Here is a 16,860-nt window from a genome sequence, read left to right as displayed (position 1 = left end):
GTAAGGTAACTTTTAGATCAGTTTTTTTGTAATTTTGTAACCATTTTTTCTTCTTCTTTTCTATAATGGAAGTGTTGTATATTTCATTAATACGTTCTTTGAATTTTCTACCAAAAATTTCTTTATCAAACCAAATTTTTATTTCCTACCAAAGTGTTAAATTTTTAAGCCACAAAGAGGAATTTTCTACAACATATTTTTTTTAAAAGTACATATGGTACCGTTTTTAGTACGTTTCCAAATAACTAATGTTTTTGGTAGAAAATACATTTTTTTGTTTCAAAAATGATTTTTGTGGTTGAAAATTCAACTTTTTGGTTGAGAATTCTTGAATTTGATTAAAAATTCGTCTTTTTTGGTAGTAAATTAATCTTTTTGTTTAAAAATCATATTTTTTAGTTTGTAAATTAAACTTTTTGGTTGAGAATTCTCGAATTGGATTGTAAATTCGTATTTTTTGGTAGTAAATTAATTTTTTTGTTTAAAAAATCATCTTTTTAGTTGAAAATTCAACTTTTTGCTTGAGAATTCTTGAATTTTGTTAAAAATGTATTTGCTTTTTTCGGTAGAAAATTAATATTTTTGTTTAAAAATTCATATTTTAGGTTACAAATTTAACACCTACGTTTCAAAGTTAAATTACTTTCTTAAAAATGCATTTTTTAGTTGACGATTCAAAATTTTAGTTGAAAATTCATCTCTTTGGTTGGAAATTGAATTGTTTTGTTGAAAATGCCTTTTCTTTTGTTTTTAAATTACTTTGTCGATTGGAAATTCACCTTTTTCATTTTTGGTCGAAAATGGTTATTTTTAAAGTAAAAAACCAAGTTTTTGTTAATATTAAACTATTTTGTTAACAATTCGTTTTTTTGTTAAAAATTAATTTTCATTTGATAATTCAACTTTTTTGTACAAAAAAATCGTCATTTTGTCTTCAAAATTCAATAAATTAGTAAAAAGAAACAATTATTTGTTAGAAAATTCATTTTTTCTTCATTTAAAATATTTTTTTTTTTTAAATTAAAAGTTTAACTACTCCATTTTTGGTAAAAAATTTACCTTTCTTAGTTTAAAAATTCAATAATATCCGGATTAACTGTCATATACAATTCAATTCGGCACATTTCAACACTTACTCTGAAAATCACTTTATTTTAATTGTTGATTTATTACCGAAGTTTATAATTCACCACACGGTCACGTGAACAATATGGACATATTGGCAACTTGACTCGCTATTAACACAAAAAATCAGTATAAATGTAAACTCTGGTTTTATCTAAAGGCTACGTTACTTTCTGGGTAGGAGGGGGACTATAAACAAATCAACGCTTTTCTATAAAGGAGGGGGGGTGGGCTAAATATTTCCCACAAGATTAGAACCGTGGTCCTTAAAGATCCGATTGAACATTTTTTTCCAAATGCAAAATATTTTTCCCCTTTGTAATAGGGAAGTAAGAAAAAAGGCGTTAGGCGGGCAATAACGCTTTAAGTTTTTAATATTCAGTTTGCATTTAAACGAAAAACCTGGGTAAAATGAGAAGTTTCTTGAAAAGAATGGAAAAAAGATTTCTTGAAAAATAGGGAAAAGAGGGGAATAGATGAGAGAGTGTAGTCTGAAATATGAAAGTGATATTTAAACTTATTAGGTTATTATTGAAATATATCGTTATTTGTAAGCCCCCCCCCCCTCCACATTCTAAATTGGAAATGTGGGTTATGAATGGCCCTTTATAAATTCTTCTGATTAATGAGTAAGGCAAACCTCTCCAGATTTTGAAGTAATACTTTTTGAAAATATTAATAAAAACTAACCAGAAATCTTCCTCGAGATGGTTTCCAAGTCCATTGGCCTCTTGATCACCGTGTAATAATCTCTTACAAGTTTCCTGCTCACTGGTTTGTGGAAGGGCCACAAATCCTGGGTCGACTTAAGTCTATTGGTCACGTCGCTCAGGATGTAAGAAAGAGCAACTTGGTCGTTGTCATCAAGCAGAGGATTGATAACCTTCTCAAGTTTCATCAGACGATCTTCTTTCTCACGCAGTCTATCAACGCAAATATCCATCATGCGTTTCGCTGCAACTGTGAGAGAACTATTCTTCCCATTGTAGAGAGTTGAATTTTCTACAATTTGATTAACAGCAGCCAGAAATTCTTCTCTGTTTCGGTACTTCTTTTGCCTCAAGTTATCTCTTATAGTCTGCAGGTCCATGGGTTTGTCGATTATCTTGTGGTAATCTGGCACTGACTGGATAAGAAAATTGCAATCATTAGTTGTCTTTTGTAAGCTGAAATTTAACAATGTAATATTTTGGCATTTCATGATTAACAGGGCTTAGATCGACATGCAGGCTTAAAAAAGGCACAAAATTACAAAGAAAATTGCATGGAATTTAGAAAAAAGTTCACAAAAAGATGAATTAAAATTATAAAAATGTGTAATGAAAAAAGCAGGAACAGACACTAAATGAATGAAATACTAACTTTATTTATTTAGAATGTAGAGTATTGATTTTCAAATATTCTTCGCAGAATGAAAATTAATGATTAAAGCTAAAACAATTTTTTAACAATAGTCATTCAGCTTGAATGATTCTGAATCTGGGTTTCAAATCATTATTTGTGAACTGTTCAATTTCTTAACTTGGATTATTTTCAAATAAGAGAAGTATCTAATTTATATAAATTTTGAACCTCAAGAAACTTCATTTTGAACATTTTAAACTTAAAATTAATCTACAACTAAGGATTTAAATTTGAGACCATATTTTTAATATGAAATTATTAATTATTTATTAATTCAGTTCTAAGAGCTCAAAATACTCTCGAAACAGGGAAAATATGGTTTTATTTCACGACAATAGAGGAACAATAGGGAATAAGTTCTTTTAAATAAAATCAATATAAATAGAATAATGAAATCAATATGAAGCGCTTTAAATTCCTGAGATTTCAAGTCGAAATATATGGCATTTTCGACAAAGTAGTTGAATTTTTTGTCCAAATTTGGATTGAAAAATCTACAAAGGTGAATTTTAAACCAAACAGTCTAATTTAAAAAAAAAGTTGAACTTCAACCAAATAGTTGAATTTTCAATCCAAAGAGAGAAATTTAGTTTAAAAAAAGTTGATTTGCTATCCTGAAAAGTTGAATTTTTAACAAAAAAGGTAATTTGTTAAGGAAGAAAGATAAATTTTCGACCAAACAGTTAGACTTTTAATCAAAAGAGACGAATCTTCAACAGAAGAGATGAATTTTAACCAAACAGTTGAATTTTCAACAAAACAGTTCGGTTTTAACCAAGAAAGATGAATTTTCAACTAAAATGGGTGACTTTTCCACCATTAAAGATTTATTTTGCATCCATAAGGGCTAATTTTCTACCCAAAAACACAAATTTTTAACAAAACAGTTGAATTTTGTACCAATAAAGATAATTTTTGAACCAAATAATGGAATTTTGAACCGAATGGTCAAAATTTAAAATAGAAACCTTAAAAACTAACCAAAAACAATTGCATTTTCAACCAAGTAATTGAATTTGCAAGACAAGCAAATAATTTTCAGAGTGAGATTGAATTATCAGCCTAAGAGGTTTAATTTTCAACTACTAGATTGTTTCCAACCAAGAAAGATGAACTATTAAGCGAATAGTTGATTTTTGAACCATATGGTCGAAATTACAAATTAAAAAGATTATATATCGGCCAAAAAATTGCATTTTCGAACAATTAATTACATTTTCAAGGAAAAAACGAATTTTTGTAGATTAAGATTGAATTATCAACATAAAAAGTATCATTTTCAGCTACTAAATCGTTTTCAATAAAAAAAGATGAACGTTTAACCACATAGTGGAATTTTCAAACAAAAAAAGTAATTTGTAACCAAGTAAATAAATGAATTTTTAACCAAATGATTGAATTTTCAAGAAAAAAAGTCGAACTTTTTAGAAGACAGATAAATTTTCAACAAAGAAGTTTATTTTGAACCAAGCAATATAAATTTTCACCCAAAAGCATGACGTTTCTAGCACAAAAGATAAATTTTCTCTTCGAAAAGACGAGTGTTCAACAAAACAGTTAAATTTTCGACCAAAAAAGATGAATATTAAAAAAATAATAAAAATTTCAAAAAAATAGTCAATTAGAATGGTAGACTTTTTTCTAGTCTGGAATTTCAATTTCAAAAGTTTCATTGTGATTAAAATTGAATCTAAGTATAACGAAATTCTAACAAAAGCGGAAAAAACTTGATTATAATTATTTTTCTTCAGAAATTCGCAGTTTTATAAAAAAAAGATGAAAAGAGTCGTAGGATCCGAGACATGGATTAAGTATTTTAAAATCTTACCTTTGCACTAACAGGGAACAAAAAGGGTTGCACATCTGGCAAGTCCCTCATTTCGTTGAGAATACTTTCGAGAGTTGTGGACAGGACAACCACAGGGTCTGTCCTTCGTCTGTTTGCTGGTTTTTGGTGTCGTTTCAGGTAATCACAGTGATCGTCACCGGATATTCTTTTTCGTTTCTTGGAATGCATCGCATCCTTAGGCACTTTCAGAAGCAAAGTGCGTTTCTTCATTTCTTCGGCATGCTGCAATTTCAACATTATTTTACCAGAAACATTATTTCCATAATTCATTGATTTTTCTCGAATCATTAATATTTAGAGACAACACTTTTGATCTAGTAACATTTTTAATAGAGAATGTTTTATACAGGGAATAAAAGTTTGAAAAAAGTTTAGAAGAATTAAAGAGGATTCACAAGAATTTAATGATATGCCTGAGAATTCAAGGTAAGTTTAAAAGACTTCAGGATGAATTAAACAAACAAAAACAAAACACAACAATACCTATTCTCGTTCAAAAAAGTGAAAATTCTTTATCAAAAGTCGATGAGAAAAAAGTTGCATAATTAAGTCAAGATATAAGACAGTGTTTATTAAAATATTTTAATTTGTTGAACATGTCACAGGAGTAGTCAATATATTACGTAACCCTTTTGTGGGGGCGGGGTGAATCGAGAATTGTTGCGTAATCATTTTTTTTAATCAAATAATATAAGAGGGTAGGGAAAAGTATAAACAATAATTTTTTGAAATCTGTTTTTGAGGTATATATGAGTAAAAATTGAGGTCCTATCGGGATAACCGTGATCTAAAACAAAATTACATATCAGTTTTGCCAAAAATTGGTGTTAAAAAATTATTGCAAATTTTATATGTGTACAGTTTCCGACAGCAAATAGTAATATAAAATCATATTTAAAAAAAAAAATTTGTTATAAAGTTAGAATTTTTTGAAATACCAACAAAATGACTTTTTTTATTTGTTTAATACGATTTTTATTCACAATTATTGTTTTCAAAATATTTTTCATAAAATTAGGTTCTGTCTCAACAAAAAAAAAAAAAATTTTTTTGAACGTGAAAAATCTTTGAACTTAGTTCTTAGGCAATTTCAAAATGGACAAAAAATGAAAATAAGTAGCATTAGTAGTTGTAAAGTTTCTGTAAACAAAACGAGAAAAGAGTAATATTTTTGTTCATATTGAAAACAGCCGTTACGATAAGATCGATAAAATCTTATGAAACAATATTCACCCTAAAGTACAAATTTAGAATAGGAAACGGTTAGGTTAATTTTTTTTCAAACAACATAATTAATTGACAATCGTAAAAGATAACAAAGTGATTAATCTCGACAATAGATGAAAAAGGTGACAAACTTCAAAATAGGTGAACAAGGTGAATAGGATACAACCAGTGATGATTGAAAAAAAGTATTTGAAATCCCTTAAAATTATTCAAACAAAATTAAAATTTCTTGGAATCTTTTAAAATATCTAAAATCATTGGAAATACCTTAAAATATTTTAAAATATTTTAAAATATTTTAAAACCTACAAAACATCTTAATTCTTGCCAATCGATTATTCGAAATCGATTAAAATATTCTAAAATCCCCTAAAATAACATAAAATTTGATATTTTCTGAAATCCTGGAAAATTGATTAAAACTAATTCAAACACTTAGAAATTCCTTATAAAATTGTTAATCTCTTGAAAATGTCTGAGAATTTTGTTAAATGCCCTAAAATATATCAAAACCTTTAAAATCCCTTCAAACTTTTTGAAGCTTTTGAAAATTCCTTCAATGTTTTAAAAATACTCTAAAATCCTTTGAAGTCCTTTCAAATTACTGGAATCTAATAAAAATTCGCCGGAATCTTTAGAAATCTTCTAAAATCTTTGGAAATACCTTAAAATATTAGAAAATCTTTTAAACCCGACGGAATTTCTGAAATCTTGCTAATAAATTCTTTGAAATCCATTAAAGTATTATAAAATCCCGTAAAATTACTTAAAATTTCATATTTCCTGAATTTCTGGAGTGTTTAAAATCCCTTCTAAAAAATAGAAATATTCAGAAATCTTATAAAATTCTTTGGAATCTTTTGAAATATCCTAAAACTGTATAGATCCTACCAAATCGATCAATATCTTCGGAAATTCTAGTAAATTCTTTAAAAACCCATACACGTTTTTTTTAATTCCTTCAAATTATTCAAAATCCCTTGGAACCTTTTAAAATACCTTAAAATAATTCAGATCTTTTGAAATCTTTTGAAGTCGCTTGCAAATTTTTAGGCTTTGGAAAATTCCTTTGAATATTCAAAAATACTTAAAAATCTTCCAAACCCTTAAAATTATAAAAATCTTATAAAGATCTTGCAATTCCTTTAAAGTGTGGTACCTCTGATTATTCTTGACAGTTACTTCAAGTGCATATTACAGAAATTCCCTGACTTTTGCGTCTTTTTTTTTAAATCCCTGATTTTCTCTGGCCAAAAAATTGCCATGATTTTTCCCTGATTTCCGGATTTTCCCTGACCTGCGGTCACACTGACTCAGAGGCGGGGAAGCCCTAGAAGGCACAGGGGGCGATTCCCCCCTCAGAAATTGCCCAGTAACAGGCAAAGTATTGATTTACCCTCCTCTGAAATCGAATGATTAAATTCAACAGATCGTTTAAATTTGTCTAAAAATCTACCTGAAATCTTCATGAAATAATTGATGGTAATTTATCCTAAATCTTTGCAAAATATTTGAAATATTTGGGAAATCGTTGAAATCTTTGTAAAATATTTGAAATTTTTGAAATCTTTAAAAAACCATTGAAATCTTTTAAATATATCCGAAATCTTTATGAAATATTTAAAATCTTTGAGATCTTTGGGAAGTCATTGAAATCTTTGAAATCTATCCGAAATCTTTGAAATCTCTGGGAACTCATTGAAATCTTTATAAATTATTAAACAATTTTTGTGAAATTTGTTATATCTTTTTATAATATTCAAAATTTTTGCGAAATACTTGAAATCTTTATAAAATATTCAAATCTTTGTGAAATCTTTGGAAATATTTTTGGAATTATTTAAATCTTCGTGAAATCATTTGTGAATTTGTAAGAAAATTTCAAATTTATCAGAAACCTTTGCGAAATATTTGGAAATATTTGTAAAAATGATTAAAATCTACGGAAAATCATTGAAATCTTTGTAAAATCTAGTAAATATAACTCGAAATCTTTTCAAAATATTCAAAATCTTTAAAAATCTGTGAAATCTTTTAGAAATCATTGAAATCCTTTGAAAATATTTTTGAAGTAGTTGGTATATTTTTGAAATTGTTGTAATCTTTACGAAATTATTGAAGTCTTTGTGAAATCTTTAAATTCTATTAAAAATCGTTGCGAAATATTTAAAATCTTTATGAAATCATTAGACAAATATTGAAATCCTTGTGAAACATTTGATTATATTTATGAACTCCTTTAAATATTGGTGAAATCTTTGAAATATTTTTGAAAAATTTGTGAAATTTTCTAAATCTTTTTAAAATAATTCTGAAATCATTTGTGACTTTGCGAAATCTTTAAAATAGTTTTGAATTATTTGTAAAAATGATTGATATCTTTGCGAAATCTCTGGAAAATCATTGAAGTCTTTGTGAAATCTTTTTGAAATCTTTCCCAAATAATTGAAATATTTGGTAATATTTGTAAAATTATTGAAATCTTTGTGAAGTGTTTGGAAAATCTCTTAAATCTGTGAAAAACCTTTGCGAGGCACTTGAAACCTTTGATAACTTTGAAAGATCATTGAAACCTTTCTGAAATCTTTGGAAATCTTCAAATTTTTTGAAATATTTGGTATCTTTGATATCTTTGGGAAATATTTGAAATCTTTCTGAAGTTTTTAGAAATCTGCGAAAGATGAAAAATATATTTGAAATATTTGATAATATTTGTGAAAATATTGAAATATTTGGGAAATCATTGAAGCCTTTGTAAAATCGTTCATATCTATCCGAAATGTTTTCGAAATATTTAAAAACTTTGTCAAATATTTATGAAATCTTTAGAAAGCTTTGCGAAATATTCATTTTATACCTGTATTTATTATTTACTATTGATTGTTCATTTATTATTATTTATGTATAATTTATATTTAGTATCATATCAGGGTGGCCACTATTTCTTTTATTTTTTTCTCCCGGTTTTCTCCCGGTTTAAAATATATATATACTGCTGTTGCGAAAAGTGCTATTTTTTCACGTATGAGCAATCATAATAAGTAGGATGAGAACAATTTAATGCCTCATAAAGGAAAACGCAAAGATTTTCTTATATAATTTTTAAAGGAACATGTAATTAGGGAGAGCAATATAAATATAAAATCATAGATTGTTACAACTTTAACTGACTTAAAAGATTATAGATTCAGGTAAATTTAAAAATTTTTTTTTTAATTTTTCAAGTTTTTTTTATCAAATTTTATCATCAGGCATTCTATATAGACAGTCTATAGACTACAGAACCTCCAGAACAGTTTAAAATTCGAATTAATACGTTCGTACACGAAACGTAATGTGGTCAACGAATGCGGTCAACGAATCCCAAGTAACTACCGATTTCGTGATTGGTTGCTCGGACACACGGCGCTACGAAACGCGCGACTTATGAAATGCGAGAAGGCTCCCGGTGTAATATTTCTCTCCCGGCATCCTCCCGGTTTTCTCCCGGTTCTCCCGGTCCGGTGGCCACTCTGCATATTATTATACTATGTACAAAGTGTGCCATTCAATATTATAAGCCTATTCTCCTGCGCCCACTTAGAGATAAAAACGTTCCGCCGCTTCTGCCCTGACTAAAGATCATCCAGAATTTATGAAGAATGTCCTTACCTTAATAAGCTTCGACGACAATTTAACCTTGGTACCATCGACGTTGACAAGATCCTGATCATCGGCAACGAGCTGCTTCTCGATTTCCGCCTCCTGCTCCTCCGTCATCGCAACATTGACTGGCGTCGTATTTGCTATGCTGTTTTGATAAAGGGGGCAAGCTTTGTTAGTACGCATATGTCCTACATTACCGCAAGCTCCACATTTCAGCTTAAGATCTGGTTTAAGTTTAGGTTTTTTACGTTTAGGAGTAGAGTTTTCAGATCGGATAGGTTTAGGAGTAAGAGAAGAAGAAGGAAAATTAGATAATGGAAGGATACTGGTAGAGGTCGTGACAGGAGTGCTGGAATTGCTTCGATCGAAAAATCCCGAAGCATTGAAAGGAGTACTCGAATTTCCACCCAGCATTCGCTCCCGTTCCTGATTCCTTTTAATTCTTCTCAACTGCTCCTGAATTCTTCTTTTCTCCCTCTTCATTTCTTCCTTCTGCGCTTCATCCATAGTCGCGAACTGCTTTATAAACGACTCGTCCTTCGAATTTCTTATCTTCAAGTATGTATCAATCACAGCCTGCTTTCTAACTAGCTCAACTCTCGTAAACTCGTGTCCTTCAGGGTTCCTAAAAGTTCGATAAATCTTGAGAACTCTTCCTGGCTGGGCGTTCAGACTACTCATCGGGGACTCTTCCTCATCTTCTTTCTTTTTCTCTCTATTCTTCTTGTCCTGTTCCTGATTCTCACCCATCAACATTTTCCTCAATTCGTGCCTCTGCTGTTCTTCTTTCTCGAGGGACAATTGAGTACTTGTCTTCTTATTTGAGAGCATATTCTCAATATTCTTTCCCATTTCTTCAATGTCTGAACTATCTTCCTCGGAGCTCTCACCCTCATCGGTACTGAGAACTTCATTCGAGGACAAGACTCGATTCTGCAGGTCGAAGATTCTTTGACATTCTTCTTTGTATCTTTCCTGGTGTTCGGCTATCGAAAATCTGTTCCCCCTAGAGAATTTTGTCATGCCTTCTTCCCCAGCCTTCGCCTTTTCTGTCGAAAGAGTTCTCACGACGTCGATGACTTCCCAACGTGAAAGCTTCTTAATTTCCTCTTCAGGAACACCAAACTTTCTCAGAAGGGCTTTGGCATTATTGAGGGACAATCTTCTCAAGTCGGCATCAGTTCCAGTGACAGTTCTCTTGGGCTGTGCCTCCTGTTCTTCCTTGCTGATTGTTGGTTTATTGGGTACCCTGACGTAAGAGAATCCTTCGCCGCATCCAGTCGGATCAGCGGGACCAGCAAGTTGCAACAAACATTTGCCTTTCATAGCCTGGATATAAGCTCGAGTTGTATTCCAAGGTGCGACCTTGACTTCGTCGTCCATCTTCAGCTGCATTTCTTCATCGTCGTCGTCTTGCGGCGTGAAGAGGAACTTTTCGCCGTAACCAGCGTCTTTCAATCTCTGTTCTGCTGCAATCATGCTAAAGTAAGCACAGCACTGTTCCGGAGAGACCATGGCTCTGATTTCTTCCTCGGTAGGCAATCGGAATTCAGGTTTGATGACCCACCAATTGGAATCCATTCCGGTTCGCTTGAAATCAGCACAGAGCTTCAATCTTTTTCTTATACTACTTTCACTATGTGAAGGAAAAGCCTTTTTAATGTCGTCCATTTTGATTCTTCTTGGTGTGTCCCTCGATTTCCAGAAAAGTCTGAAAAAGAATTAAATACATTTTTCTTGATTTCAATACTTCCAAAGGATTTGAAATATTTCAAGGTATTTTTAATGATTTTAAAGAATTCTAAATAGATTTCAATGGATTGAAGAGATTTTAAAGAATTTTAAATATTTTAGGGTATTTTGAAATATTTCGAAGAATTTTCAACATATTTCAATAAATTTAAGGAATTTAAAAGAATTTTTGATAAATAGTACGGGGCTCGAACTCACTTTAAGGATAAAAAATAGTGTCAATAGTGACATACATTATATAAAATAGTAACAAAATAGTGGTATGATTTAAAAAAAACTTATAGTATAAAACACAGTAAAATATTCAGATCATGAACTCCAATTTATACTCATTCATTTTTCTAAAATTAGGGACCGATCTGGATCCTTATAAATACCATTGATCAGAAAATTATTTAAATGAAATTCCACAAAATTATATATATAATTTCTTATATTTTGTTGTTACTTGATGAAATTTTGTATACAATTTCTTAATTCAATTTCTTATACCAAGGTTGCTACGCATTTCCGAATTCTAAATTCCAGGTATTTTTCAGTATTTTTCAAATGTAACATGAATAACATCGGAAACCTCGGACTGAAAATTCCATTCCAGAAAACTTTTAGATTTTTAGAGGAAGAGGAACATATCAGTTTCAAGAAGAATAATCGCATAAAATGAAACTAATTAAACTCTGATTTAAAATATTTCTATTTCACAAATTCCATATTTAATTGTACATATTTTGAATAATTTATAAATAAATGAGCTTTTAATTGTACGGAATTTGTTCCAGGTATAATTTTTTATAGTACGGAGGCCATTCAAATATTTCACATTTTCACAAGTTCATCATAAATAATGTTTTTTTTAGTTTTTAGGAATTCAATTAATATGTTTAATTTAGAAAAGTTTGAGGAATTATATTACAAAATATTATTAAATATATTAGTACAATATATCAATTAAATAATACTAAAATATTATTCATAATTTCTTGAATTTGTCTCTAAAGTCCATGAATTTAAATAATTCAAACAAATTTATATTTTTTCTTCTTATACTTGAAATTCGGTACACATTTAGGTAAAATCAATATGCATACTACATTAAATTTCAATCTAATCACCTCAAATTCCTAACTTTTCAAGACAAAATATTGCATTTTTAAAAAAATAGATGAATTTTTAACCGAATAATTGTAATTTCAACCAAACAGTTGAATTTTGAACCAAATGAGTTTTCAATCGAAAATAGTATAGTTTAATTGTCGGTTAAAAATATTGATTCTCCATCCACAAAAAATCACCCAAAGTTATAAAATTAAAAAAAAAGTTTTAACTAAAATGATTAATCTTTCAACTGGAATAGAGAAATTTAAAAAAAATTAATTTTGAACGAAAGAGTTGACTTTCAAAAAAGTACTTTTAATTTCAAACAAAAATATGAATTTTCAATTAAAAATACTAATTTTTTACCAAAAAAGAAGTCTTTTTAAACAAAGTACATGCATGTTTAACGAAATCGTGGAATTTCAAACTAGAAAAAAATTTTTTGAACCATATAGTAGAATTCTAAAATATAAAACATCGAATTTTTAACCAACAGGAATAGTTAAATTATCAGTTAAAATTAATTTTTCAAAAAACTAATAAAGTTTAAAATAAAATGATAAGACTTTAACTGGAATAAATGAATTTTAAACAAAAAAGATGAATTTTTATCTAAATAGGATCATTATCAAACAAAAATTGAATTCTTCAATTTTCAGTTTAAAAAAATAATGCTTAAACAAAGAGAGGAATTTTCAATTAAAATGACGGAATATTTAATTGGCATAGCTACATGTTTAGTTAAAAAATAATACATTTCAACCAAGAAAAAAAATATATTTTTAAATAGTTAAATTTTTTAAACAAAGTGATGGATTTTCAACTAAAAGGATTCATTTTTAACTGCAATATTTGAATTATCATCCAAAAACATACATTTTCAAACAAAAAGATAATTTCTAAAAAAAAGTCGAATTATCAAAATGTTACGCGATCATAACTAATGAATAATATTAATGATAATAAAACTGAATTTTAATTCATGCAATGTCAACCAAAAATTGAACAGTTAAATTTTCAGTTGAAAAAAAATAATGTTCAACCAGAGATGAATTTTTGACTAAACTCATAGAATATTCAAATGCAATAGCTACGTTTTCATTAAAAAAAAACAAAACAATTATCAACAAAAAAAGTCAATTTAAAAAAAAAAGTTATATTTTCAAACAAAGTAATGAATTTTCGGCAAAAATTATAATCCTTAAATAGTTACTTGTACATTTTCAGTTGGAAAAAAAATAATTTTCGACAAAAAAAACAATGTCAAAAAAATGTTTGAAGTTTCAACTAGAATAGACAAACTTCCATTTAAAAAAATTAATTTTCAGCCGATGATGAATCTTCAACCAAAACAGATTTTAATTTTTGATAAAAAAGAGTTACAGACAACAACAAAAAAACGACTTTTCAACAAGAGTAGAGTTTCCAAATAAGAAAGATTTTTCAGTCAAAAGCGAGAGAAAATTGTAAACAAACTGTTGAATTATCATCCAAGAAGATTAATATTCTACCAAAGAGAACGAATTTTCTACAAAATACATGAATTTTAAACTAAAAATGATCGCTTTTCAATCCGAAATAGAACAGTTGAATACAGTAATATAAAGGTACTATTAAACTTAAGAATCCCAGTTATTCAATTTTATATTGCAATTTAACCAAAAATTAAATATGCTCTCAGAAAAATTTCCTGACTTAAAGAAAAAAAATTCCATAAACTTTATGAGGAAGCAAATATATTTACTAATTAATCATAATGAAGAAGCAAATTGCTCATGAAATAAACACCATCCAATTGTAAATAAAAACAAAGTATAAACAGCAGAGTTCGAATTCACAGCTAGTTTGAACTATAATCAATTAAAAAAATATATCGAAAAGTAAGGCTTTCATTTGTAAATTATATTTTTAAACAGTACGATTATAATGTGAATTTATTGACTTTTTAATGTTCGAATTTGGGCGTTCTCGACTTTAAAATCTTCAACAAATAAGTGTAACAAATTGAATCCGAAACTTAGGAAATAAAGAATTAAGAGATGAATTAAAAACATTTTAAATTAATTTTTCGAAATTTTTCGAAAATATCCTTAAAGTGATAAGTAAGATAGAAAAATATGTAGCATTACAATACCTGTAAATGAAAACCTGGAGAAAATCCCTTACGAAGTTGTTAGCTCTCTTCGAATTCGGTCCAGGAACTTCATAAAGCGGACACTCTTGCCCAGCCACGAAAAGTGCATCAATTTCTCGAACATGATACTGATGCCTCGTCCTGATAACCAGGAAATCCGTAGTTGGAATGTTGTGTTCATAAATCGGGGCTCTGTACATATTATTTTCGACGGTCTGGATACTCTGCCCGGGCGTTAGAATTCCTAGGAAGGGACTTGTGTGAGCATAAGCTGTCTCGCCATATTTGTACTTCTGAGGTCCTTGATCCTTTCCAGCTTTCCGTTTGTAGTAGTTCTTCATTTTCGAACACATTCCCACTTGATTCATGAGAGGCGGGTGTTCTTCAGAAAATTCAACAAGAACTATTTCCCCATCGCGACCAGTTAGATCCTCAGCAGTTCTCATAAAGAAGACATCACCACCACCAGAAGCTATTCTCTCCTGTTCTCGTTGCTTGGCTTTTTTCTTGATGTGCTTCAGCAGAGGAAGAACAGGATGTACAGCCAGTTGGGCAAGAGGACCGTGGCTAAAACGTCTCAATGGTGGTCTGTGGAAGTTCCTGAGACGCATTGGTCCCATGTAAGTTTGCACAAACGGAGCTCGTAGTTCAACAACGGGAGTGCTGTGCTGAATTAGGTTTCCTCCGCCAACCTTCAACCTCAGAGTCGTTTCCGAAGATCGAGGAAGATAGTAGGGATCGTTCGAAATATTGAAGGGATCTCTGTCTGGAGACTTTGGCGGAGGAGGCGGGGTATCCTCCTCGAGAACGTTGATCACTCCAGCCTTTCCGAGAAGAAGTTTACTCTTCTTCACGTGAGGATGTGGGATTTTCACTTTAGGCTGAGGTCCGTTCTCTTTATGAAGAAGGGCGGGATCGATATCATCGGGAATTCCGAGGACGATGTTCTCGTCGTTTGGATCCAGGGTGAGGATCTTCGGTTTCGGTATTTTCTTCATGTTTTCTGCATCCCAGATGATTTCGTCTTCCCAGAGACCGTAAACTAGTTCCTCGTTTTCTACTGGGAAAATAGACCACCAGGTGTCGTCGGTGTCCTCCCGGCTCATTTGTTGACCTCCCTTAGCAATCGGTCTGAATTCAAAGGAAACGAAGTTATAATAAATTTACAATTAGACCAAGAAGATGGCTTGATCTAAAGTCCTGAATTTGAATAATAATTCAAATACATTTTTATTTCATCTTCTTATACTTAAAATTAAGTGCATATTTAGGGAACATCATTGTGGCCACTTTAATTGCAATTTTCAAAAAGATAGCTGAATATTTAACCAAATAGTTGAATTTGCAGCCAAAAAGAAGTATTTTCTAACAAAAAGACGAGTTTGTAACAATACGAACGGAATATCAACCAAATAGTTGAATTTCCAAATCAATATGATATGTTTTCAACAAAAAATGTAATAGTTAAATTTTCAGTTAACAAAATTAATTTTCCTCAAAAAAATAATTCAATCGAAGTGATACATTTTCAATGAAAATAATGAATCTTCATCTAAAATAGATGAATTTTAAACAAACAAAAAATAATAACTTATAACCAAGAAGATCAATTTTTAACTGAAATGATGAATTTTTGAATGAAATATTTGAATTTTCAAACAAAAAGATAAATTTTTAAACAAGAAGATTAGGTTTCTATCAAAAAACATGATTTTTCAACAAAATACAGTAATTTTCAACGAAACACTTCACTTTTCAACCAAAGCAGAAACATTTTTAACCAAATAGTTGAATTCTGAACTGAAAAAGTTTCATTTTCAAAGAAACTGATGAATTTTCAACTAAAATAGTTGAATTTTAAACAAAAATATCAATCTCAACTAAAATGAAGAATTTTTATTCTTTATGTTAAGGTATTTGACCAGGTACATTAATTATTAATTCTGATTTTCACAATTTTAAAACTCAATATACATAAAATATTGATTCTGGACTAGTAGACATAAAAATTACCATCCAAATTATTAAAATGATGAATCTTTAACTGCATTAGTTGATTTTTCAAACCAAAAAATAAAGATTTTAAACAAGAAGTTTATGTTTCTACCAAAAATACGATTTTTCAACAAAAAAGTATGCATTTTTAACGAAACAGTTACATTTTCATATGAAAAAGACAACTTTTCAAAAATACGATTTTTCAAAAAAAAAACATGAATTTTTAATTAAATAGTAAAATTTTCATTAAAAAAACAGCTTTTCAACTAAATAGTTGAATTTTCAACTGAAAGATTCATTTTTAACGAAACTGATGAAATTTCAACTAGAGTAGTTGAATTTTAAACAAAAATATCAATTTCAACTAAAATTTTGAATTTTTATTTTTGATGTCAAGATTTTTGACCAGATAAATTAATCATTAATTCTTATGTGACTTTTTTTGCCAACTAGTCCAGACCAGTAATCTGAAGACCTGAGCTCGAATCCAAGCGGAGCTAGACAGCATTTATACACAATTTAAAAAATCAATATATATATATACAGTCTGTCAAGTTAAAGCGTGGGTGGCTTTACTCGCAGTCGGTAAGGTGTATCGACATGATTTTGGTGTCAAAATATTAAGAAGAGC

General features: G+C 29.4%; 1 protein-coding gene across 5 annotated transcripts in view; it reads right to left on the bottom strand.

The window, feature by feature from the left end:
- LOC117176151 (transcription initiation factor TFIID subunit 1) overlaps positions 1-16,860 on the bottom strand; it is a 45,512-nt gene that overhangs the window by 6,906 nt on the left and 21,746 nt on the right. For all 5 annotated transcript variants that reach the window (XR_004467585.1, XR_004467586.1, XM_033366234.1 and 2 more), the window contains 4 exons: positions 14,232-15,362; positions 9,257-10,961; positions 4,358-4,600; positions 1,816-2,251 (listed from right to left, as the gene is read on the bottom strand). Coding sequence is in view for 3 of the 5 variants with exons in the window: in XM_033366234.1 (XP_033222125.1) it covers positions 1,816-2,251; positions 4,358-4,600; positions 9,257-10,961; positions 14,232-15,362 (3,515 nt within the window). In the remaining 2 variants the exon portion in view is untranslated. The remainder of the gene's footprint in view (positions 1-1,815; positions 2,252-4,357; positions 4,601-9,256; positions 10,962-14,231; positions 15,363-16,860) is intronic.

Source organism: Belonocnema kinseyi, chromosome 7 (genome assembly GCF_010883055.1).
Source record: "Belonocnema kinseyi isolate 2016_QV_RU_SX_M_011 chromosome 7, B_treatae_v1, whole genome shotgun sequence".
NCBI lineage: Eukaryota > Metazoa > Arthropoda > Insecta > Hymenoptera > Cynipidae > Belonocnema > Belonocnema kinseyi.
The sequence above is the reverse complement of the archived record's forward strand: the minus strand, read 5'-3'. Positions and strand labels throughout refer to the sequence as shown.